The sequence below is a fragment of the Alexandromys fortis genome, unplaced genomic scaffold, assembly GCF_014885135.2.
Source record: "Alexandromys fortis isolate MF-2015 unplaced genomic scaffold, M_Fortis_MF-2015_v1.1 scaffold_31, whole genome shotgun sequence".
Lineage (NCBI taxonomy): Eukaryota > Metazoa > Chordata > Mammalia > Rodentia > Cricetidae > Alexandromys > Alexandromys fortis.
The window spans coordinates 15,322,671-15,346,477 of NW_026067974.1; the positions used below are offsets into that span (position 1 = coordinate 15,322,671).

Below are 23,807 nucleotides of genomic sequence, written 5' to 3' on the forward strand. Positions count from 1 at the left end.
GGGAGAGAGAGAGAGAGAGAGAGAGAGAGAGAGAGAGAGAGAGAGAGAGAGAGAGAGAGAGGAGGGGAGAGGGGAGAGGGGAGAGAGAGGGACCGAGTTGGGCTGGAGAATAAAGGGTCAAAGAAGGGAGAGGCCTCTCCCCCCCCAAAGGAGCGAGCCATCTGGGGTTTCATCTGGCTAGGCACAGAGGAGAGGCTGGGGTGAGTCACACTCTCTGCCTCCTCCTGGGCAGAAGGGCAAAGTCTGAGGCCTGCAGAGGCCACCCATCACCTGCCGGGGCTTGGGCTCTGTTTCCTGCCACTCCTTGCTTACCCCTGGCCTTGAACTTTAAGCTCTAGTTGCAGGGCCCCACCCCTCTGCTGGAACTTCTGGGGCCCATTGCACTCAACCCCTTTGCAGCCTGTCTATGTTCAGTTCCACTCAGCTCACCCCACGTTCTTCAGGTCTCAGCTCTTGAGAATGTCAGGTTTCAGATCTGTCTCCAAATCTCCCCAGATCTCTTCTGACCAACAATGCCAACCCCCCCCCCCCAGAGAGACTGACAGCCTCACTATCAAACCCAAGGCAGCAGGAATGCACCTGGCTAACAGTTTTCTAAGAATACACAGTGCTCCCAGCAAACAGTACACCTCAAAAAGCTATTATGGTGGACTGTGGGGGGGGGAAGAGGTGGAGCTCACAAAGCATGCAGGAAACCCTGGGTCTGATGCCCAGCACTGCATACAACCAGGTGCGGTAGCACATGCCTGTAATTCTAGCACTCAGATGACAGAGGCAGAACTCCACAAGTTCAAGGCTATCCTCATCTACACGTGGGGTCTGAAGGCCGGTTGGGGTACGTGAGACCCTGTCTCAAAAAGACCCAAATAGAACAAAATGCTGACGATGGCCTATCTGGCTAGTTTAATTATAAGGCTTAGGTTTTTTTGGGGGTGGTGGTGCTGGGTAACTGAACCCCAAGCCTTAAGTGCAGAAGGCAAATAAGCGCTGGTCTGTGGGGCTCCATGCCAGTTCTTTTTCCTTCAAAAGGTTTGGAGATTACTTTTTTTTTTTTTTTTAGATTCCAGTTTTTGTAAAAGTAGTTTTTGTTTTTTGTTTTGTTTTGTTTTTGTTTTTGTTTTAAAGGAAAACACAAAATGGTTCGACAAGATGGTCAGTGAGCCAGCACGGTGACCTGAGTTTGATCCTCCGGACCCACACACTGAAAGGCAAGCACTGATTAGCACAGGTTGCTTTCTGTCTTCCACATGTGCGCTGGGACACACTCACACAGACACGGTAAATGTACTAAGATAAACTCATCACAAATGTTCCTCCTTTGATGGCCAGGACACGCGTGTAAGGGGAAGCATGGCCTACTCAACACGGCTTCTCCCTGGGTTTTAGGAAGGAAGACAAAAAGCACACATTTGGGACTGGAGAGATGGCTCCGTGTGTTAAGAACATTTGCTGCTCTTGCAGAGGACCTGAGATCAGTTCCCAGCCCCGACATGGTGGCTCACAACTCCCGAACTCCAATTCCAGGGGATCCGATGCCCTCTTCTGATCTCTTTGGGCACCAGGCACACATGAGATGCATGCACATACATGAGTGTTTGTACTCACACACAGGAAACTAAGTAAATATTACCCCCCCCCCACGTCACGCATCTTACTCCTAAGATCTCTCTGCTCTGCCATGTGGCAGGAACTGAGCCGGACGCTGGGAATGCAGCAGAGAACAAGTGGACGCAGGTCCCTGCTGGGCAGAATTGGCCTCCCGTGCACACACGGCAGGTGTAGGGTGCGGTGAGTGAAGCTTCTCAGTGACAGTCGCTGCTGAGAAAGACTGCAGAGGTAGGGGCCAGCAAGAGGGCGCAGCAGTTAAAGGCGCTTGCCGCCAAGCCTGACCACCTGAGTTTGAACCCTAGGACCCGCTCAGTGGAGTGAGGGAACTGACTCTGCCAAGCTGTCCTCTGACTTCCACATATGCAGTGGCAGACATGATTATGTGTGCATGCAATAAGTAAATAAAATAGGATAAAAAATTAAAGGCATGGTGAGACACGGGAGGTCACAGGTTCTGACAAGGTGGCTAGCCCGCAGGATGCAGGTGCTGGGCTGAGCCACCGATTCTTCTCCTTTGCCCCTCCGGGCTCATGTGGTGGAGACAGGGCCTTCTGCATACTTCTCCTTTCTCCCTGACCCCAAACCTCATGTGTATTCCTGTATTCCAGCTACCCCAGGCTAGCCCACCTCACCAGAAGAAGTCCCTAGCCACTTCCTCACTGTCCTCCTCCTTACACTGTCCCCTTGGCCTGCCTGTCCTTCTCTCCCATCCTTCCCAAGCGGACTTTGCTCCTTGGGGAGCCTCAGGCCACCGTCTCTCAGTGGAGAGGATAAAGACACTCATTGCTTTGTTAGGGTCCAGAGGCATTCTGCCTTGGAGGTTGGGGAGTTGCCCACCAACCTGATCCCCTTCCTTCCTTCCTTCCTTCCTTCCTTCCTTCCTTCCTTCCTTCCTTCCTTCCTTCCTTCCTTCCTTCTCTCACCTTCCTTGTGTAGTGCCATACGTGTGTGTGTATGAACGTGGGTGCACATTCGTGTGCATGTGTATGGTCTGAGGTCGACAGCGGCTGTCTCCCTTGATGGCTCTCCACCTTATATATTGAGGTGAGGTCTCTCACTTGAAGCCAGAGCTCACTGATTTAGCGATCCCCTGTCTCTGCCTCCCCAGCGCTGGGATGATAGGCAGACCACCATGCCCACCTGGCATTTACGCGGGTGCCAAGGATCCAAGCCCTGTCTCAGGCTTACACAGCGAGTGCTTTACCCATGGAGCCCTCTCCCTTTCCCTAAGGTGCATCTCTTGTGAGTACCACATAGGATGATGTGGCAGATGCCACTGCCCCCCTCAGGAGAGACAATGCCCTGAAGTATATAACGGATCTATTCAAACACTGCTTTAATGTGCAAGCCAGTCCTGTGGCGAACGTTGGAAACAAACAGCACAGAGTGTGAGAAAGGATTTGCTGGGGATGAAAGTTTGAGCCACAGAGCCCAGAAGAGTCACTGGGACAGGACAGACACCAGGATGAGAGGGAGCAGAGAGGCCAGATATGCCTCCTGCCCCACACCTAGATACACTGGGACTGTGGCCTTGCTGTTCCAGGATGGGTGGCAGTGGGGGTGGCAGTGGCCGGAAGGGTCCATGGCTGGTGTGGAGAGACTGAGGTGCTGCTGGGCTCTTTGGAGGAGGGATTATACTTGCCAGACCATTGGAGCTAGGGGATCTCAACTAGAGGACACACCGGCAGGTATGGGGGATGCTGAGGAGAGAGAGGGTTAGGTCCCTGCAGTGACAGGGCTATCACAAGAAAGAGATGATGCAGAGACATGTGGTGGGGACAGGAAGCTTTAGGAAGACGCACTGTCCAGAGACACTAAATGCTTGGGGTGGAAGATAGGGACCCCCATAGAGGGAAGCAGGCAGAACCACTCCTTTTAGAAGCTGCAGTCATGGAGCTGTAGTTGTCACTGTTCCCTCAGACTCTGGACCTCTTCATGGGTCCCCCTCCCTCAGCGATGAGCTAAAGGGACTTTCCTACGCTGGCGGGGTTCAGCTGGGCTCTCATTGCTCCTGGGTCTGTGTAGGCTCTTCACTGTGCCTTTTTTGCGGGGGGGGGGGAGATAGTGGGGCCTGCCAAGCTGGCCCCCACTCTGGAGATCCACATGCTGCCACAGTCTAAAAATAGTATCAAGTTGTACCGTATAGACACAGGGGCTGGGCGGGGAAGAGGAAGAGGCCTCCCCCACCTCTGGTCAGAGGGCTGAGCCAAGAGAGACCTTTACCGCTCACCACAGAGATCCCCCTTCACTTCTTTATGGTTATGCACTCCTTACCTTTAGTCCCCCACCCCGGACGCCCCCTCCCCCTGCCCCACGTCCTCGTCCACAGTGGCGCAAGCCCTGTCTCTCTTGCCCCAAGCTGGGTGTCTCAGATCTCTTTGTGCTCCCTTGGACAGGGAAGGCCTCTGAGAGGGAAAGTGCTGAGATCACCTGACATACACCGCTCTGAGCTACAACCAGCTCCCAACAGTGCGGTGCAGACCTGCTACAGCTCTGAACCCAGAAGGCCCTCGGCTACTCGGGCAGAGGCTGAGCCTGTCCCCGACTCCTTCCTTCTATCCTTACCTGTGCCCGCAGGGCCCGGCTCTGCCTCCTGGCCAGTTTGGCAATCATGTCCACCATCCTGGCCCCTCTGAGTTGCTGGGATACAGCCTGGGAAGTTTTTGGGGGGTGGAGCCCAGGATCACAACTCTGGGCTGGCACAGGGCAACCGGGAAACAAGAAGTTGCCTTGAGATGGCGCGAGGCCGAGTCTGTGACTGGTTTCCTGTCAGGGCTGCGGAAGTGCCTGAGACAAGGTTGCCTGATGGGTGGGGGGTGGCGCAGATTGGGGTGTTTTCATGTTTCCGGGCCTCCACTGGCTGTCCCCCTGTGCTCAGTGCTCTGGTGACAGAGGACGTTCAAATCCCAGCTCCCGATGTAGCTCAGAGCAGCCTTACCAAGATACCTAAGTCACGGGTGGGATGGAAGATGGGCTCAGGCCTCATCAGGCACAGGTGAAGGAAGGACTGAGGAGAGGGCTTCAGCCTGGGCTAGCCTAGGGTACCGCGTAGCTCCCGTGGCTGTGAGGGTGTGAAGGGGAAGGTTGTGGAAAGACGTTCAGATGAGGAAGGGGTTTGGACGCAAGTGGTATGGGGAAGCTGGTGTCTAGACTCTGCCAGCCATGAGAACGGAAGGGGCAGTGACCATACCACTGTCTTCCCACTTGACCACCTGGCCCTATCTCCTCCAGACACGGTCACCAAGTCGCACCTGCCCTCTTCTGCCCGGGTGGCCGCACGCACTGATCTTCAGAGGTGTCTCTGCCTCTGTGTGTGAATCTGTCCACCCTCCCCTGGGGACTTAGAGAAAGAACACCAACCCGCTGCCCCACCCCCTTCTGATTTCTCCTCTGTCCACCGCCTTACGCAGGTGACACTCCAACCCAAGCACACACAGTGGACCCAGCATACTCCAGGTGAGCATCTGGGGCTGGTCCACCAAGTCCCTGGCGACCATCTTGTCTGTCCTGCCCTTCCCCTGTGTCCATGGATCCCTGGCTTGTTTCCAGTTTGGGCTCTGACCCCCTGCCTGGTCTCCCATTTTAGAAATCGCACGGAGACATGACAGAATTGAAACACTTGCTGAGAACACAGAAGGCTGAGCCTGTGGTCCTCCGCCCTTTTGGCACCCACATCACGGCTCCGGCAGAAGCCCCCAGGACGCAGGGCCACCGTCCTGGGAAGCTGGCACTGCTCCGGATGCTCAGGCCAGCTCTCAGGCTAAAGTGGCTTCCCTTCTCCCAGCAAGCGGAAGTGATGGCCACAACTGGTGCCCACAAGCACACCACACTGAGAGTTACACAGCAGGTGGGATCAGAGCCACCGGCACAGACTAGCTGCCTGGCACTCCATCCGCCTCTCCCAGGCTGGCCTCACCGCCAAAACTACTCTAGAAGGGAGGAGGGGTGTGTGTGTGTGTGTGTGTGTGTGTGTGTGTCTGTAGGAGACTGTACAAGAGGAAAATCTTGTCCTCTCGGTTGAGAGGTAAAATAAATGTCCCAAAACATAGGACATATAAAGGCACAAGCCTGTAATCCAGCACTCAGGAGACTGAGGCAGGGCTGTAAATTCAAAGGTAGCCTGGAATTCATCCACAGTAGCCTCTTGGCTATATAGTCTAAAGAGAGACAAGAGAAAGAGGGTAGGGAGGGAGAAAGAGAGAGAGGGCCTAAATCAAAGACTCAGCCAGGGACGGGCAGGGACTGGTCTCCACCCACTCACTGAGCCTGTCCACTCTTTGCCACTCAGATTGGGTGGCAGGAAGCAGGAAGGAACTGCACTTTTTGCCTCAAGGTTGCCCTGCTACAACTTCCTAGGGGCCAGAGACTTGTGTTTCTCTCTGTATCCAGCCAGGCCAGGCTGAGAGCTACATGCTCACTACTGTATGGGGGCAATGGTCACTGCCGCATCCCAGACAAAGCCTTTCACTGCTCCCTGGGGTGATTGTGCAGCCCAGGCCAGGTGCCCTACCTCAACCCAATCCTAAACACAGTGGGGTTAGGGCTGAATTATCTCAATCAACACAGAATAAACAGACATCCAGAGGTGTGGGGGCGGGGATCTCTATAGCGAGGGGCTGTCCTCTTCCCTGCCCCCAGGGCTGGTTTCTGTGAAAACCCAGCTGGCCGCCGAGTTCCCACACCCGCAGGGCGGGCGCTGGTGAGAAAGCAGGGCATGCTTCTGCTTTCTTGGTTCTGGGTTTCGGATTGGGTGCCCTCAGCACCGGACTCTGCCCCAGCCTCTGTGTGACCTCGGGGAACTGCCTCCTAGCCTGCTCCTCCTGGGTGGGCTTCTCCGGGTACACACTAGAAATACTGCTGGCGGACTTGGTGGCAGAGACCATCAAGGACCTCTGGGCTGGCCGGTAAGATTGTGACTTCCAGCCTAACTGCCGAGGTATGGAAGTGCGACAAGGGGTGGCCTTTTACCCACCCACTCCTCAGACGGTTCCCTGGCTTTAATGTAGGGCGCAGGGGCCTCCTGTTCCAGTCGGCTTCCTTGACCAGGATCTCTAGAGTCTCACCAGCTACGGAGGCCTCACCTCCCTCCCTCTCTCTCTCTCTGACAGAGACAAAGAGACATACAGAGAGAGGTAGAGACACAGGGAGAGAGAGACAGGGAGAGAGAATGTCTCTCTCTCACACCACACCTCCCCCTCCATGGTGGTTCGCATCCTTATGTCTTGTAATCTTGGCACCAAAGAAGTTGAGGCAGAATTTGATGCAAAATAAAGAAAAGGAAAAGTTCACAAAGTTTGAGCGCGCACTTCATCCACAGCTGTGCACATGGGCGCTTTGATTAACAACCATCGATGGTAGTATTCTGATGAGAATTCTATGGAGCCGAGATCAATTTCTTTTTTCTTTCTTTTAGCTGAAGCATTCTTATTCCCTGAGTCACACTGGCACCATCAGTGACAGCACCAGGCATTAGTCACAGCTCCTGGTGCTGGCAGGGTAGACACATCTGCGACCTTGGCAGCTGTATACACACAAACCTATGGCACAAACAACTAGGTAGGGCGTGCAGAGCACAGGGCCTAGCAAATGCATGTACCTGCGACCTAAGCCTCAGCAATCATTAGTGCAATGCCCCCCCACCTCCCCCTACCCCCACCCCCCACACTTAGGACAGACACTTCCCTGTGAAATGGCCAGTAGCCTCATATGTTTGGTTACTATGTCTCTTGATCACAACAGAAAGTCATGCCGGGTGACCAACCTGTTTGCCATTTAGGTTTGGTCAAATACACCCCATGACACCCACAAGACAATGAAATCACCTAACAATGCATTCCTCAGGATGTGTCCTCATGGGTGAGTGACACATGACTGTGTGTCCTAGGACCTTTGTAACAGTTTAACTAAGTCTATGATGAAGCACTGAGGTTTAAGAGCCACAAAATAAATGAAAATACATTTGAAAATTTTTGTATTGAAAATGTTTTACTTTTTTTGTGGCACCTGGGATTGAACCCAAGGATTCTTGGAGGCTAAGTAAGGGCCCTACTGCTCAGCTACATTCTAGATTTTTAAAAATTTTTTATGTTGAGACAGAGTCTTGATAAACTGACCATGTTAGCCTCCAATTTCCAATCTTCCTGCTTCAGTCTCCCAAAGTATTGAAACTGTGAGGACCAACTTGCTGGACTTACATAAATGTGATTAAAGACATCTTTTTTCTTTTTAAATTGAGAAGCCGAGACAGGGCCTTTTTGGGGGGGCGGGGGAACAGGGTCTTACTATGCAGCCTTGGCTATGTAGACCTGGCTAGCCTCAAACTCACAGATATCCACTTGCATCTGCCTCCGGACTGCTGGGATTCAAGGTGTGCACCGCTCTTGCCCAAGCGTACTAGGTTGTTCGGAGTAGTCTCAAATTCCTGAGTACAAATGATCCTTGTGCCTCAGTTTCCAGAGTGTAGCAGACACAAGCACGTGATACTGTGTCTGATTAAAAAAAAAAAAAAACTATAAGACAGGATTTGATCTTCAGCACTGAAAAAAAAATTAAAGTTGAAATGAAAATTTATAAAACTAAAGGTAACAGGTGGAGGCTGGAGAGATGGCTCAGCAGGGAGGAGTTGTATTGTTCTTGTTGAGGATCTAGGTTTGGCTCCCAGCACCCACACTGAGCCGCTCACACTTGTCTGTAACTCCAGTTCCGGGGGTCTGATGCCCTCTGCTGGTCTCTGCTGGCCTCTGCATGCATATGGTGCAATAAACAGGCAAACACGCATACACATACATTTTAAAATCTAGGGGGAAAAGTAGCAAATGCTAGTGAGGTAGAGGGAAAGCAGAATTCCCCTGCAGCATGGGTGGGATGTAAATACTATGCAAGTCAATGTGAGTGTTCCCCCAAAGCTAGAAATAGAAGAGCATATGCTGCAGCCACCTCACCATGGGCAGACAGTCAAAGAAACCCAAGTCAGCATGGTAAGAAGACATCTGCACTACCACGATCCTTGTGGCTCTGCTCCCAAGAGCCAACATACAGAACCCACCCAGCTGTCCATCAAAGGATGAGTAAAGAAGACACAACACAGTGGAATACCAAACACGGTGGAATTCTGTGTAGCCACAGTAGAGTGAAACTCTCTGTAAGTGCATGGATGTAACTAGAGGACACTGTGTTAAGTGAAATAAACCAGGCATGGGACAATAACTTGTGTGTGTTCCCACTTCACGGTGAGGACTGGAAAGTTGACTTCGAAGAAATAGAACACGGTATAGTGGTTACCAGAGCTTGGGAAGGGTGTGTGTGTGAGGGGTGACAGGGAAAGAACGGCCAGGGGGTCTAGGGGCTCAGTTAGATGGAGGAGTAGCTTTCTGCACTCCAGAGTCCTGAGGAGCACCCGTGCTTGACACCAAGTAGTTCTACAGTTAAAAGTAGCTAGTAGAGAGGGGCTTGAACGTTCCCATCACAAAGAAATAATGAAGTCTGTGATGATCAATATGATTACACGAATCATGCTTTTTATACACTTATGGAAATCTCACTGTGTGCTACAAATGTGTATGACTGCTATGTCAATTAAAAAAATAAAATTATAGGGTCTGAGAGATGGCTCGGCTGTTAAGAGCGCTGGCTGCTTTCTGAGGACCTGGGTTCAACCCAGCACCCACATGTGACTCACCATTGTCTATAACTCCAGTTCTGAGAGATCCAATGCCCTCACACAGACAAATGTGCACATAAAATAAAATAAATACTATTTTAAAGATGGCGTAGGTGGCACACACCTTCAGTCCTAGTGCTACAGAGCAGAGGCAGGGGGAGGGCTTAGGTTTGAGGCCAGCCTGATCTACATAGTAGGTTCCAGGACAGCTGGGGTTAGACAGAGAAACTGTGTTTTTTTTGGGGGGGGGGAATATTTAAAAAAAACTCTGCATACATATTTCCACTAAAGCATTCAAGACTATTAGCAAAAGGAAGGGCTGACCAATGCAATTACAACTTAAAGAACAAATGAGAACTCTTAAGGAGAGTTTGACCAAGTAAGGAGCTTTAAAAAGGACTTTAAAATGTATCATTGTACTCACCAAAAAGATAGCACCATCAGATTCAGATTTGTGGGCTCAAGTTCATGCAGAAGAAATTCTCTCCAATGTCACAGCACAAGTACAAAAGGATAGGGGAAAAGAGAAAGCGGTGGACCCACTCAGGAGAGCAAACTCTCAAGTAAAAGAAAACCAAAAAAGCGAAATCCATACAATAAACAGAGTCCTACGCTGACAGGGATGAGTCTGCTGCCCGGCAGGTTCAATAAGCATCGAGACTGGATGGAGAACTCTCATTTGGTTAGGGATGCAAGGATGGAGGAAGAAGCCATTGATGAAATGGAAAATATGACAGAAGAAAAGGGAAGCCAACTCCACCCCCACCCCCAGAGAGGGAAGACACAAGGCTAACCAAGGAGTGCAAAACACGGCAATAAAACCCAGAGCAACAAAATTCCGCAGAGGGAATCGGCTGTTAAACGAAACATGAGCAGAACAAATGCTCCTGCTACAGACAGGCAGTTGGCCTAGGTTTCTTTTCGTTTTCGAGATGAGGTCTTGGTATATTGTCCTGGCCGGCTTTGACCTCATGATTCTCCTGCTTTGGCTTCCCAAACGCTGGCTCAGCAGATGTGTGCCATCTCCCCCAGTTCATACGGAATTTCAGAGGTGGAAATTTTACACCTCTCCTAACAAGATGAATACTCTCCTAACAAGATGTCAAATAGCCAAAATTAACTAGGGAACTAATAAAATAAAGGGAATAGATCGATTACTGACAATGATGGGGACGCTGATCTGGAAGGTTACATGGGAAGAAATTACAGAATTCATTGAGACTATCTGTGACATCACTTTCTGTCTTCAGGAAGCATTCTGAGATGTTTTCTGCCAATCCCATCACTGGAGAGAAGAAGCTTCCAAAGTGCCTTCTGTGGCACCTTGGGGACATGTTAGCCACACATCTCCTAACGGTACGGTGCTTTTGTTGGCCTATCTTGCCTCCTGGACAATAAGCTACCTGCAGCCGGGGTTTTCCTTTCATTGTAGGCCTGTTGTGCCATTTCTGATTTTGAGAGCCCCAGGAGCTGCCTTCCCCCATCGGCCGACTGGACTGCCTTGTGCCAAACTCCCAACAGGGAAGCCGGGGGAAGCAGATGCTGGAAGAGGACCCCGAAGTTGGCAGAAATAAACTGCATTTTCCCCGTTACCCCAACATTTAAAAGAAGGTCAAATCATTTTACAGGGGAGGGTATAGTAATTCGTACATTCAAACAGGCTGGGGAATGTTCCTGCGGAGGGACAAGGAAAAGGGAGGCTGGGGTCCAGAAGCAGCCCAGTTGGCCCCTATGCTTTCTTGAAAGTCTCACAGGAGACCTCCAGACAGGACCAAGGATGGAGGATAAGGACCCCAAGAGCCTGCAGATGAGCTGAGTGGAAAGGCAGCAATTTGGGAATCCCCTCAACACTAAAGTCCTTCCTCAACCTAGAAATAGAGCTTCCTCAATTTAACCAGGCATTCTTATGCCCTAGAGCCACAGGCTCTGTTCCGGCTCCCCCAGACATCAGCCAATAGCTACTGTTCCTTTGCTCACCAGCCCAGACCCTTTTCTGGCATGGAGCCCAGAACACATTCCCGACTACCAGTTACTATGACCATGGGCCTTCCTGTACCTCAAGACCTGGCACTGACCACCCATCCAACTGACATTCAGCATTGAGGACTGTCCCCTCCCACTCCTTAACAGAGGGAAGGCGGAAAAAGTCCAGGGTTCAGATGGGAGCGGCAGGAGTGTGCTGGTCCTGGGATCTAACTTGAAGGCTAGGGGCTAAAGGGAACCAGGGACCAAGAGAACCAGGAAACAAGAGTGAGGAGGAATCCAGCCCCCTACCATCTAGAGGACATGAGATAGCCAGCCACCCATCTTGCAGGGGCGAAGACAGTGACTAGGAGCATTCTGAGTAGCCAGGTAGGTAAGGTAAGTAAGGCTGGGAGGGGGTGGGGAGAGGGGAAGCCCTGGTCTCCCTGCTCTTCCCTAAGCCGGATGGTGGGGCTAGGTCCTGGGACATATGGATCAGCAGGGAGGAAAAGACCAGGTCAGGTATAAAGAGACCAGCTGAGCCACCCGGGGCAGCTTCCCAAGCTAGGGCTCCTGAGCGCTGTTGGGAGACAGGGACTGAGCAGATTGGACAGGACTGAATGGGACAGGGACATCTCACTGGGTGTTCTTAATTTGGCCTCCACTCCCTGCTTGTACTGACCCCAAGCTTTTCAGACACAAGGTTGGCTGGGACTGTCCCTGAGACAAGTGTCTCAGGGAGTGTACAGGAAGGGAGGGATCAGGTGGGGAATCTGGGAGTGAGGCTAGAGAGAAAGCGGCCAGTCCCTTTCTCCCCCAGGATCCTGGTACCAGGGGAAATCACTCACAGTTCCTGATGGCCGAGGTGGGAAATTTGAGGGCCCAGGAGGCTCCTTCCAGTTCAGGCTGGGTCCAGGCTCAAGAGCAGTGCCTCTGGGGCTGTTTGCATAAGTTCCCAGCAAGGTCTGTAACCTGTCCTGCCAGTGGCCAATGCCCAGGCAACAGGGGCGGGCCCTAGTCCATTGGTGCCCCGGGCCTTCCTACCTCCAAGGCTAGGACAGGCATTTTGAACACACCCTGAAATCTGCTAGCTAGAGAGGCCAGAGGCCACAGGGGGAGGGCAGTATTGGGGATTGAACCCTGTGTCTTAAACCTAGGCATGACCTTGTACACCCTAGCTCCTCTTTTTAACCCTTTATTTGAGAGAGTTCCACTAAGCGCACCAGACTGGCTTTGCATTGCTCTGTAGCTCAAGGACCCTTGAAAACAGGATCCGACTTGCTCAGCCTCCCGAGTAGCTGGGATTATAGACATGGCCCCAGAGGCCACTTTGTCTCATGGCTTCCGGTGTGACCCCAGCCCTGTCAGGAGTGCTGGTTGTGGCCTCCTTACTATCTCATTCCCCTATTGTAACCTGGACGTCAGCAGTGCTGGCTGGAGGATTGCAGGGCTGAGCCCTGTGCTCAGAACAAAATGGATTTGCTTGACTTCTGCTCCCACTGCTCTGGCCCAGAGGAACAAGGCTACTCACCCCTGGCCACTTTCCTGAGACTAAATTTGGCGGCTAGGGTGGGGTTTCGAGCCAGGAGGCCTGGGTCTGATCCGAACACACTTCCTCTATAACCTGTTTGTTTTGGGGGCAAAAGAGTGTCCCATGCCACCTTCTGAGCTGCTAGGCACTGAGCTGTGTGGCAGACCTGTGACTGTGAGGACAGAGGGCTGTTAGCCCCTGGGAGCTGTGTCTTACTACATCTTGGGTCCATGGTGTAAAGCTCTATGCCCAGCATACAGCAGGTGTAGTGTGCAGTACTCACGTGAGCTGTGGACACAAAATGCTGAAGGTGGCACAGACGCCCTTCTTCTCTGGGTATATCTGCTGAGCAGCCTGCCCTGAGGATGGAGCTGGTATACAACAGGTCCATCTGATGCCCTGTCACTTGTAACACCTCTCGGGTCCACACCTTTGCTCCCGTTTTCAGCCACTCCCTTCTTCCAGGGATCCTATCTAAACGTCCCTCCTCCTCCCTCCTCCCTGCTCTGGGCTCACCTGCTGCCTCAGACTTTAGGATGCCTTGATTGTTTCGCCTTCTTACTCTGACTACAGTGTTTCTCCGTCTTCTCTGCCAAACGGTTGCCCGCCTGCCCGCTCACGTACCCGCTCCACTCACATCCTTCAGCCCCTGATCCACACTGTCTTCTGCAATCCCTTGACAAGCTGGTCTTCTGGTGGCTACGTCAGATAACGTCCTTTGTCTAACTTGAACTTCTGCACATTCACCTTGGCTTTTAGGCTTCTGCTTTTCCTCTTTGGTCCCTTTGTTTCCTCCTAACTTCCTCTTTTCCTCCTTTTGTCAATTCTATTCAGGTGCATCCCATTTTTCCCCCTCTAACCCGTGCTTCCTCCAAGGCCTATGTAAACAATGCCACTGTCTGCCCACCAGTGTCAGTGGAAAGTTAGGCCTCAGCTGCCCAACTGCTTCTCCCTGGCCCCAAACTCCGTGACCCTCCCCTTTTCACCATGTACTATAGCCCTGAAGACAGGAGTCCTTCTCAAACCCATCCCCTTCCTTACTAAGAGCCTTCCAAAGGCTGCAGGATAAAGTCCAAATTCCCACAAAGCCCTGCCTGAGCCAGCACAAACCGTGGGTTGGGACAGAACTACAAAGCCTCCAGGAAGGCCTGTCCACACCTCCCCTCTGCCCTTGTGCCACAGCAGCCTCAGTACAGCTCCCTAAGGTCTGAACAGGGTGGGACAGGGGCATCTGCTATCAGGGTCCCATCCCAGACAGTGTACCTCCCAGGACCGTTTCTGTGCTCCCATCATCCCTAGGACTGAAAGCTCACTAGGGACTTGAGCGGCATCTAATCAATTCACGCTTAATGGACAAGCAAGAGTAAGCAAATCGACTTGGGGCATCATGGCCGAGGTATGAGTGAGGGTAGTGAGTACGAATGAGTTGGAATATGAGTAGGGGTACGTGTGTGTGTGTGTGTGTGCATCTATGTCTTCTGGGTGTGTGTTTGTGTGTGCACATGCACGCATATATATAATCTGCGTCTTCTGTGTGTGTGTGTGCCTGCACGTGCACACATGCGTGTATCTATATCCTCTAGAAAACTGCCAGGCTCTTCTTTCAGGGAATTCTTTCCCATGCTGCCTGGGACAAGGCAGGGCAGGGGTGGGGTTTCCTTCCCAAGGGAGAACAAACTCAGCATCCCTGCGGTTTGCTGGGGACAGGGTGTCAGGAGAGAATGTGCCATTGTTATACTCAGCACACAGGAGCGAACAGGGCCAGGGATGCTGAGCCCTCTTTTGAAGCCGCAGAGTTAATTAGAGACAGCAGCAGCCTCTCTGTCAGGTCCTTGGCAGACTTCCTGGTCCCTTCTGTGTCATTACCAGCCCACCTTCAACTGTGTCCCCAAACTGCTCACAGGAACCTGCTGGGAGCTGGGGGAAGGGTGGGGAAAGGTCAGGGATCCTGGTAGCTAGCTGGGGAGATTTCTCAGGAGATTCTGACATTTGGGCGACTCTCTCTTTCCTTGGTCCCAGAGCCTGGATTGGAAAGCCACCTTTGAATAGGCTTGCACAGACCTGGTTCATGGGTGAAGGGGATGCAGGACCTTGCTTTTTTAACACAGTGTGAGCAATCCCTTGGCCAGAATTCTGCACATGGGATCATTTCCCATAGCCAGGAAACTCATGGGGGCAGTAGACATATTCCTAACATTACTAGGACCCATAATCTGGAAGGACCCGGGAGTTCTCTAGAGGAAGGGAGCCTGCTCAAGGGCGTCGGAGAACCAAGCGCGGGCGTTTAGCCATCTACACCACAGACTGGCGGATAAACAGGACATAGTCATTGATTGGTGACGGATACTCAAGCCGGTTGAGTGTTGTTCTCTGCAGTGGCCACAAGGAGGAGGGATGATCCGCGGAAACGTTAGCGCAGAGGCGCAGAGCTGCAGGCAACGCCGAGTCAGCGGGACCCTAGCTGCTCTCCTGGCACCAGCTCCTGCCAAGCGCTTCCATGCCTCACTGCGTTTAAGGTTCACAGCAACTTTATTCCTTGGGTATTGTTTACATACGAGGACACCGAGCTCGTCAGCAGCTGGCAGGTGACCCAGCAGAGTCAAATTCGGGTTTCAGTAGCCTCAAAACCTGAACTCAGCCTCAAGGCCAAGCCGCAAGGCCAAGCAGCTGCTCTATGGGGTCGCACCTCCTGAGTGAGGGCACCTGGGACTCGGTGCCTGAGGAAGTGAGTTCTGGATAATGCCACAGCGAGTGGCAGATGTCAACCCGTTGGGGGCACCCCTCCCTCCCTCCTCCCGCAGGCCATTTCTCCCTAAAAGGTTCTAAAGTTTAAGATGACAGGGCCGAGCAAGAGGAGTCTGAGGCTATAAGTGTTTAAAAACGTGCTGTATTCGCTGTCTCATATCAACACAACCGGATCCCGAAACAGAGAGACCTCACTGCAATTGAACTCGAAAAAAGCCCATTAAGAGTTTCCATCTTGTTTTGTTTTAAAGGAACCGAAAATTTGGAGGCTGTCCCAAAGAGAAGCAGATGCTCGGCTTTCACATCCACCATCTCATCTGACTCGACCTCCACCTTAAGCTTCTGGGGAAGAATGAGTGAGAGTTCACAGCTCCAAACTGCTCCTTACAGAGCAGGTGGCATTGTAGGAACGTTATTCGGTGCTCGGACCTGTCCTAGGTTAGCTAATCTCCGAGCAGGGTTTGGGACAGTACCCTGTATGTTCAAGTCCATTTACATTTTTTTGCATGAACATGACTATTCACGATGAATGAGATGAAGGGACAAACAACGACCTCAGTTAAGAAATCAGCTGGGCTCTGCGTAACTGCGACCTCCCTCCGGTCCCCTCGACCGCGGCGACCTACCTGCTTGGGTCTTTCCTCCCGCGGAGGACAGCGCACGTCCGGGATGGCCTCGTAGACGTTCTCCGAGTCGCTGCGCGCCAGGGGCCGCGGGCAAACCCAGGAGCCCGCCACGCTGGAGGCCTTGAAGTGGCCGGCGCTACCGAGGAGGCCGGCAGGGGGCGCGGTGCCGCCGCGGGCCAAGTCGTCCAGGGACTGCGCCGGTCGCACCGGCGCTGCCGGCCGCACGTACAGGCAGGCGGGTCCTCCCGGCGCCAGGCTGCTGCGCTGGCCTCCGGCGCGCTGTCGCGCAGGGCCACACAGGGAGCTGGCGCGTCCCCGGGGCTCGGTGGAGGATCCATCGGCACCCACCGGGGTGCTTACGAAGCGGTAGTCGTAGGCCAGAGGCTCCGGGACTGCGGGGCGCGGCTGCGGCACGGAAGGCTGCGGGGCCGGGGCAGGGTCACCGAGTGCGGGCAGCTCGCGCACGTACTGCGCGGGGAGGTAGAAGGGGCGACCCCCAGGCTCGCGCCGCACGTGCCACCAGTGCTCGGTGCTGCGGCGCAGCAGTCGGTAACGCTCGTTGGGCTGGATGGCGATACGGCGCCCGTCTTTGCCGGTGTACTCGAAGGGGTGCTCCACCAGCACATACACGTCCCCTTCGACGTCGGCCGCCATCGCGGCCACCGCGCTTTTTTGCGGGCAACAAGAGGAGCCGCCGAAGTCAGGACCGCGCAGCCGGGAAGAGCACCGCGACTGGAGCTCAAAGACAAGGGTTCGAGTCCCTCTCCTGCCCTTGCCCAGTGCATTCGGGCTTCAGTTTTTCCATCTCTGAAATGGGGATTTGGATAAAATCATCTCCAAAGCTCCCAGTTTTAAGGCTCCATTCTGTGACGTTGATTGTGAGATGTGGGTCTCGCTGCGATCCCGCGGTGAGGAAATTGAGGATGATAGGAATTCAACTTTACTCTCCAGGGAACCTTGGCTCAAAGACCCGCGGGGACTGCAAGGTAGATAACACATTTGCCTTAAGGTTGGCTGAGCCTCGTTTTTCGGGTTGGCGAACTGGGAATTAAGGCCCCTTTCCCGCCGCTCCTCCGCCCCCGTCCCGCCCCACCCCGACGCCTCCAGCCTGCAGGGAATCCGTGGAAAGCCCTAAAGTGCCCCCTCCCTTTAAGAGTCTGCACTCCGGGCGAGCGAGCTCTGGGGCGCAGGCTCTGGGGCAGCCCCCAAGTTGCTCTTCCTTAGGGGCTTCCCTGCCTTACTTAGTCCAGGGACTTTGACGTAGGGGCATGGACAGCTAAGGCTGGAGAACCGGTTTTCTGGGTTTCTCTTTCCTTTCTCAGTGGCTTCGCCACACACGTGAATTAGGAGTCCCGCCCGCCCATCCGGGCCAGCACCGCCCTCTGCGCTCCAGCTCCCAAAGCTTCCTGGTGTGCGCACCTGCGTAGGATCCCTACCCCGCCTGCCTGCCTGCCCGGGAGAGTAGCTCCCACAGAATGCATTGCGATAGTGTCACCAGGATCCCCTAAAGGTCTTTGGAGGAATCATCATAACGCCCCACCCACCCACCCACCCAATGCCTGTTCAGTGTATGGGGGAAGAGGGACAATCCCAATCTGTGTGCCTTCAAAAAAGTGAAGCTGGTGGCCTACTCCGGAAGTGCTGATCACTCCAAAACCCTACACTGACCACTCCGTTTACTTCTCTACAAGATGGCTTGGGGGCCAGCAGCGGGGAGTCCACCCTCTTGCTGAGGTTTGACTTCATGTTTTCAAGAATTCCTTGTAGGGGGAAGGGGTGTAGACTGAGTCGGTGAGCACCCTGAGCCTGAGAGGTGGTGTCACGCTAGACCAGAGCCTGGCGAGCAAATCCTGGGAGAGTGAACACTCGGGTTACGCCCCCTTCCCCAGGACCCCAATCACGCACTCACGTTAGCTGGGAGGGTCTCAGGCTGCCCACGGACTGGATGGGCGGGGCTGGCGGAGGGTTGCAGGTGAGGTCTCTACCATTTCTGTGGGCGGGACTTCCAAGGGATGAGACCGAAGGAAACCGCACAGAACAGAGCTGACTCAGAGAGGAGAGGCAGAGACCCACACTCAGTAGGGTTGTCCCCAGTCCCCAGTACAGTTTGTCTGGGAGGGTGAGGAGGAGCCATAATGTCTGTGCCGGGGCCCATGGGAGAACTGAGAGACTAGGTCTCCAGGAACAAAAAAAGGCACGAGGGAGGGATTGCGTGGAAGAGGTGCTGACGGGTAGTGAGCGGAGCTTAAGGGTCAATAGGTCCTGCTTCTCCCCTCCACCCCCGGAGGGATTTGCTGCCCCTGAGGCCCTGCGTTTCGCGGGCGCGATGCTCTGGGAATGCCCGGCTGGAGATGGTTATCTGGTCCCTGCATGCACATTCTGAGCGAGGCCATTTGCACCCTAAATCACGAACTGCGAGCCTTTTGCAGCTAGACCGAGAGCACTATCCATTCCTAGTGCACCTCCGCCCTCTCAGGGCGCAGCCCGTCCGGGCCTGGAAAAACTAGAGTCCCCTTGCAGGGACGCTCACAAGAGCGCAGTGTCTCGAATTGTGTGATAAGGGGACCAAGGGGACCTGCGCCTCAGATCCTTTATCCTGGGAGAGCGAAGAGAAGGGAAGGGATGCGAGAGCGGGGAGGATCCCTGGAAGCAAGAACGCACCCTTAGCCAGTAGGTCTCCTGCATCTTTTGCCCCGGTCGTCCCTCGCCATAGCGTCACCAATGCCTAAATCAGCACTGGGGGACTTTAGCTGGTTTCCCTCTCGCCCCCAGGCAGAAGGCAGCCCCCACGCCTAACGCTCCTCCCTGGGGATCGGGCCTCCGGGGCTTTAACCTCAGTACAGCGAGAAGGACAGGAGGTGCGCGGGGCTCCAGGTTGGGGACGGCCACCTGGGGGCACCTTACCCGCCCTCCCACGACCCAGCACCATCCTCCCCAACACCACCCCTCCCTTGGTCTAGCCCGGCCCGGGCACCTCAGAACTTTCGCCCGCTGGCCTAGCTTCCACTTGTCCCGGCAGCCGCGCGTGGGGTCCGCGTCCGGTGCTGCCTGTTCCACGGCCCTGCTCCCGCGGTGCCGTTTCCTGTCCAACAATATAACCGGCGGAGAGCGCTCGGCAGAACTTCCTCCCAGGCTGGGGCTGGGCTGTGCTTGCAAGAGACAATCCCCGGCGTCCTGGCTTCCTGTCCCCTCTGGGCCGGGCCAGCGCTCTAGGAGCATAGACACCACCCTTCCCCCTCCTTCCCCGGGATCCTGGGCCACACCTGGCTGTCTCCGGGGAGGAGGCGGCGGCAGGGCCTGGATGGAGATCTGCGGGGGAGGCAGTTTCTCTCAACTTCTGACCAGATTACCCTCCCACTGACCCTCATCGTCGGAAGGGGGAGAGTCCTTGTCCGGTACTCTGCAGGCATCTTGGGAGCCACCTGGTTCTTGGGAAAGCAACCTTCCCACTCTAAGCTGTGCCTGGGAACATTTCTGACAAGGACAGGCCCCAGCACCAGAGTATCCATTCTCTTTGGCCTCCAAGAAGTGTAGGGTCCAACTGGGTGCTCCACTCAGGAGCTGCGTAAGGCTCCTGAGCAGAGAAGGGCACCCTCACAGCAGGACTATGTCCCTCCAGGGCTGAGGGTTTGGCTGGACACCCCCCCATATATTTTTTGACTCCCCATTCCTTATCTTTGACTGTTAGTCTTGTCCACTAATGAGCCCACATTCTGCTCGGTAGGCTCCTCCAGAGAAGGCACATGGCTGAAGAGGCTGAATGAGCTCTCTCCCTCCACCCTACCTTGTTTTTCCCTATTTGCCCCAGTCCCCCTTCAGCCAGTCAGGTCTCTGTCTGGGTGTACAGCGGTCTGATGCCCGACTCTGCCGTAAGCTGGCTCTTAGACATGGGAACCCGGCTTTACTGGGTCCCAGTTCCTCCCCTCGCCTCATAGGCTTGCGGGGGAAGGATGAACGAGACTAAAGACAATGATGGTGCGCAGGACCTTTATTATTTGTTGTTACTTTCACGATAGGAGGCACTTTCTGGGGATGAGAGCTCCAGTCTTCCAGCCCCCTCTAGACAGAGGGGAAGAAAGGGAAACTGCCCCCAGAGGCCTGTGCTGAAGGTGCAAAACTGAGCCCTGGACAGTGTCAGCTCAAGTGTCAGGCCTGCCTCCCCCAACCTCCAAATCCAGTTCTCTTCCTCTGGGCCTCTGGAGAATCTGGCTCATCGATGGCCAAGAAGCAGCCCCTCTCACTGGCTGAAGGTCCCTGAGGCCGGGAAATGTAGCCTTGGATGTTGTCTTTTTCTGTCCCATCTTCCTGCGACCTGGTTTCCCTAGAAATTAGTCTCTTTTCCTTCCTTTGTTCTTACACAGGCAGTGGGGGGCTTCTCCTGGAACCTCTGGGGAAGGCCAGCAGCAGACAGGTCTCTTGAGCCTTTAATCCAGGAGCCAGAGCTTGCCCTCCTTGCTTACCCTGAATCCCACACCCAGATTCCTGAGCTTTTACAGGTCAGTCAGAGAGTGTGTGTGTGTGTGTGATCTGTGTTCAGGCATTTAACGCGGAAGAGTGAGCTTTAGCCTCCCACCTCCACCCAGGGCAACCTAAATTCTGTCACTTACCTCTTGCCCCCTGCTGCTTTGGCTGGCAAGTGTGCTCCACAGACCCTGAAATGCCAGTGCCTAGGATTAAGGGGAGCAGGTCGGATGGCTGGTGTCTCCCCAACAGCCGCAGGAGTAACAATCAGAAGCCAGACTTGGATTAGAAAGATGAGCTCTTTACTGCAAATCAGTCAAATACCACAGAAGCAGCTCCTTCTCTACACTGCCAAGGCCCACTTGTCAGAATATTGCATAAAATAACATCTCTTACATAGTGTGGGCACCGCTGAGATTCACACGAGCGAGCTCTTCTGGTGGCAGGGTGAGTGACTCATCTGAGCACATCGGCAGCTCAGGAAAGGTGAGGGCACGCTCTACCGCTCTAACGTGTACAGTCCAGGCAGTGGAGGGGTCGGGCTGCCCCTGGTGGGTTCTGGAATACTCTCATGTAACAAGCCCACAGGGGACAGACTCCTGCCCATTCAGGTCCACAGCAAGGAGGCTCTGATCAGGCTGTGGTTTGGGGAAAGTGTTAATGCTGGCTGTGGGGTGCAGCTATGGATATACTGCGTGGTTCTGGAAGCTTTGGTTTCCCAACCACTGGAGAGTGTGGTCTTCCATGATGGGGACAGATTAACTGTGGCAGCCTCTACCACCTGCCAATGCCTCCTCTGGTCTATTGCACAATTCTTCAAGCTTCAGGAGGTGACTCAGCTCATTCATCCCCGGGAGGGTGGGGAAACCTCTTCTTTAGAAATGACAGGCACATTTCCAGGGAGGGTCACCATTCCACCTGAGGCCTCTGGCTCTGACTTGAGTACTCTGGGGTAGCCAGAAGGGCTTACGGGGTCCAGGAGAGGCGAGAGGACAGCATAGTGCATACCTACTCCCCTAAATGCCTCAAGGCTATGAACATCACCCTGAGAGCAATTCTGGAATGCTAGACCAGCCCGGAGAGTCTCTTCAGGGCAAGCCTGCTCCTGGGAAGTTCAACGGACTCCGCAGTGTCCTGCTGAGAAGCGAATCTGGAGACAAGGGCTGCGGAAGCTTCTACAGCGCAGCTTCTATTCCACAGGTGGAGCTCCGAGCCTCTCTGGCGGTGCCAAGCCTACTCTGCCCTGGCAGGGGTCAGCTCTACCATCTACCAGGACTAAGGAGGGTATAGGGATGAGGTGGGCAAGATCACGGTCTTCCTGGACAAGGAAGGCTCAAAGTGCTGACAGTGCTGGTGCTGGTCATCCCCCTGCTCCTGCTGCTTCCCAAGCCAGAAAGGAGGCAGGGGCTGTGACAGAGGAAGGGGACACTTTCCAGGTGAGAACACAAAGACGGAGGGCAGGGTAGTCTCTGAAACTGGCCCGTCGTTTGGCACGTAACACTTGCACTTCCGGCAGTATGTGCCAGAACGGGCAAAGGAAAGGCGCTCAGTCCACAGAGGCTTGTCCACCCAGTCCCATGCCTGCCTCTGGGCTGGGACTGCTCTCACCCATCTGCCTGGGCAAATGGTTGCATTTCTTAGGTGGTTTAGGTAGGGTCAAGAATAAAAAAAAATATTTTCTGTTTAAATATGAAGGGGGGGCCCACCTTAAAAAACTAGACCTTTTTAGTCAGGAATGTGAGTTGAAAGTGCTCCAGGCCTCGTTTCCACAGTGTATGAACAGCCCTAATGGAGGCGCTATGAAAGCTAGGTACACCAGGCTGGATGAAAGACCTTTGCAGAGGCACCACTGGGTGGGTCCCCACCTCCTGCAGGAGAAGGCTAATGAGGGGCCAGGAGGGTCACTGGGGCTTCCTGGGCCTTCTCTGGAAGCTGGAGCTCTGGGCACACCTGAGAGTGTCCCTTACAGGGAGACAGAGAAGCTTAGGCTGATGACAAACCCAGTCGGATGGCCTCGGAAGGTCAGGACAGCAGGCTTAGCTGACAATGTTCTGTTCCTGGTACTTGCGCCGGCGGGCACAGCGGGGACAGCCCTTCCGGACCACAGCCTGGCAGCTCTGATGGAAGACAGTTCTGCATTCGTCACACCTGAGAAGACAGCATACGGGCCTTTGAGTGACAGTCACCTAGACGTGCTGGCCAGGGCCTGGACAGACCCCAGAGAGGCTGTGTTCTGTCTGTAGCCCACACTCACACATACTGCCCTCCAACTCTCTTGGAGAGCACTTCAGACACTGGACCCATAAGTGACGCCACGCCTGCTGATACTCTGTGCCCTACTTTATTCTTTGTAATGCTGGAGTGTTTATTTGACTTCTTGCCTACCTTTAAGCAGTTCAAACAGCCCAGGTCCATTCGGGCTGACGCTGGCTGGCTCACCTACTGAAGGTGAGTGGATGATCGCCCTAGTTCAGCCTCCCACTCCTACCTGGGGTAAGGGTAAGGGAAGACTGGGGAGTACACCCCTGTTGAGGGGCTTCTAACGATGTGCAGTACCAAATGGCAAGAATTACCACTTACTGCAGCTGGGGCCATGGTAGGTACCAGCTATCCGTTCCCCACTTGGCGAATCCTCAGGCTAGTGCTCGAGGGCCAGGGATATCCTGTCAATCCCTCAACCCATTTGTAGACTGAGCTCAGAGACATCCCACTTCATGAGGCAGCAACCACCCGGGGGTGGGCTGTGAGCCCAGGCAGCTTTGGGCAGTCACAGAATGCTGGGCACCGGCAGAGTGGAGTGTGTGCATAAGAGGATGAGGGTTACCAGGGATGCTGGGTCAGGCTGTGGCTGTGGGGGTAGTAGCCCTCGTACCTGACTGTGGTGTCAAACTCAAAGGGAAAGATGATGTCATGGTGGTGGCAGATCTGGCAGATGAAGCCTCGCTGGGTGCACAGGTCACAGTGGTAGACATGCTGGGAGGCGAACTCAATCAGGGCTTTGAGGAATCCTTCATACACCCCCTCTGCAATCTGCAGGGGCAAGTGGAGACCGGTCTTAGGTGGCTCTACTGCATCGCCATAGCACCTGCCTCAGAACTTCCTTAGTTACATACGGGCAAAAAGAACTCCCTGCATCAGGTTGTTGATGTGGGCATCGGCCTGCACCCAAGGTCACTGGGGTACGGGACCAACAGATAGGATCCCAATCAACTCT

The 23,807-nt window shown here is 54.1% G+C and overlaps 2 protein-coding genes across 3 annotated transcripts in view; both read right to left on the reverse strand.

Annotated features, from left to right (window-relative positions):
- The window catches only part of Arhgap27 (Rho GTPase activating protein 27), a 32,328-nt gene extending 13,298 nt beyond the window's left edge, over nt 1–19,030 (reverse strand). The window contains exons 1-6 of the mRNA XM_050156883.1: nt 18,042–19,030; nt 15,998–17,111; nt 15,762–15,848; nt 14,628–14,678; nt 6,291–6,536; nt 4,174–4,260 (exon numbers count right to left, since the gene is read on the reverse strand). Coding sequence (XP_050012840.1) covers nt 4,174–4,260; nt 6,291–6,536; nt 14,628–14,678; nt 15,762–15,848; nt 15,998–16,786 — 1,260 coding nt within the window. The 5' untranslated portion in view covers nt 16,787–17,111; nt 18,042–19,030. The remainder of the gene's footprint in view (nt 1–4,173; nt 4,261–6,290; nt 6,537–14,627; nt 14,679–15,761; nt 15,849–15,997; nt 17,112–18,041) is intronic.
- A 1,843-nt stretch (nt 19,031–20,873) lies between these two features.
- The window catches only part of Plekhm1 (pleckstrin homology and RUN domain containing M1), a 51,578-nt gene continuing 48,644 nt past the window's right edge, over nt 20,874–23,807 (reverse strand). For both annotated transcript variants that reach the window (XM_050156750.1, XM_050156749.1), the window contains exons 11-12: nt 23,466–23,623; nt 20,874–22,741 (exon numbers count right to left, since the gene is read on the reverse strand). In XM_050156750.1, coding sequence (XP_050012707.1) covers nt 22,630–22,741; nt 23,466–23,623 — 270 coding nt within the window. In that variant the 3' untranslated portion in view covers nt 20,874–22,629. The remainder of the gene's footprint in view (nt 22,742–23,465; nt 23,624–23,807) is intronic.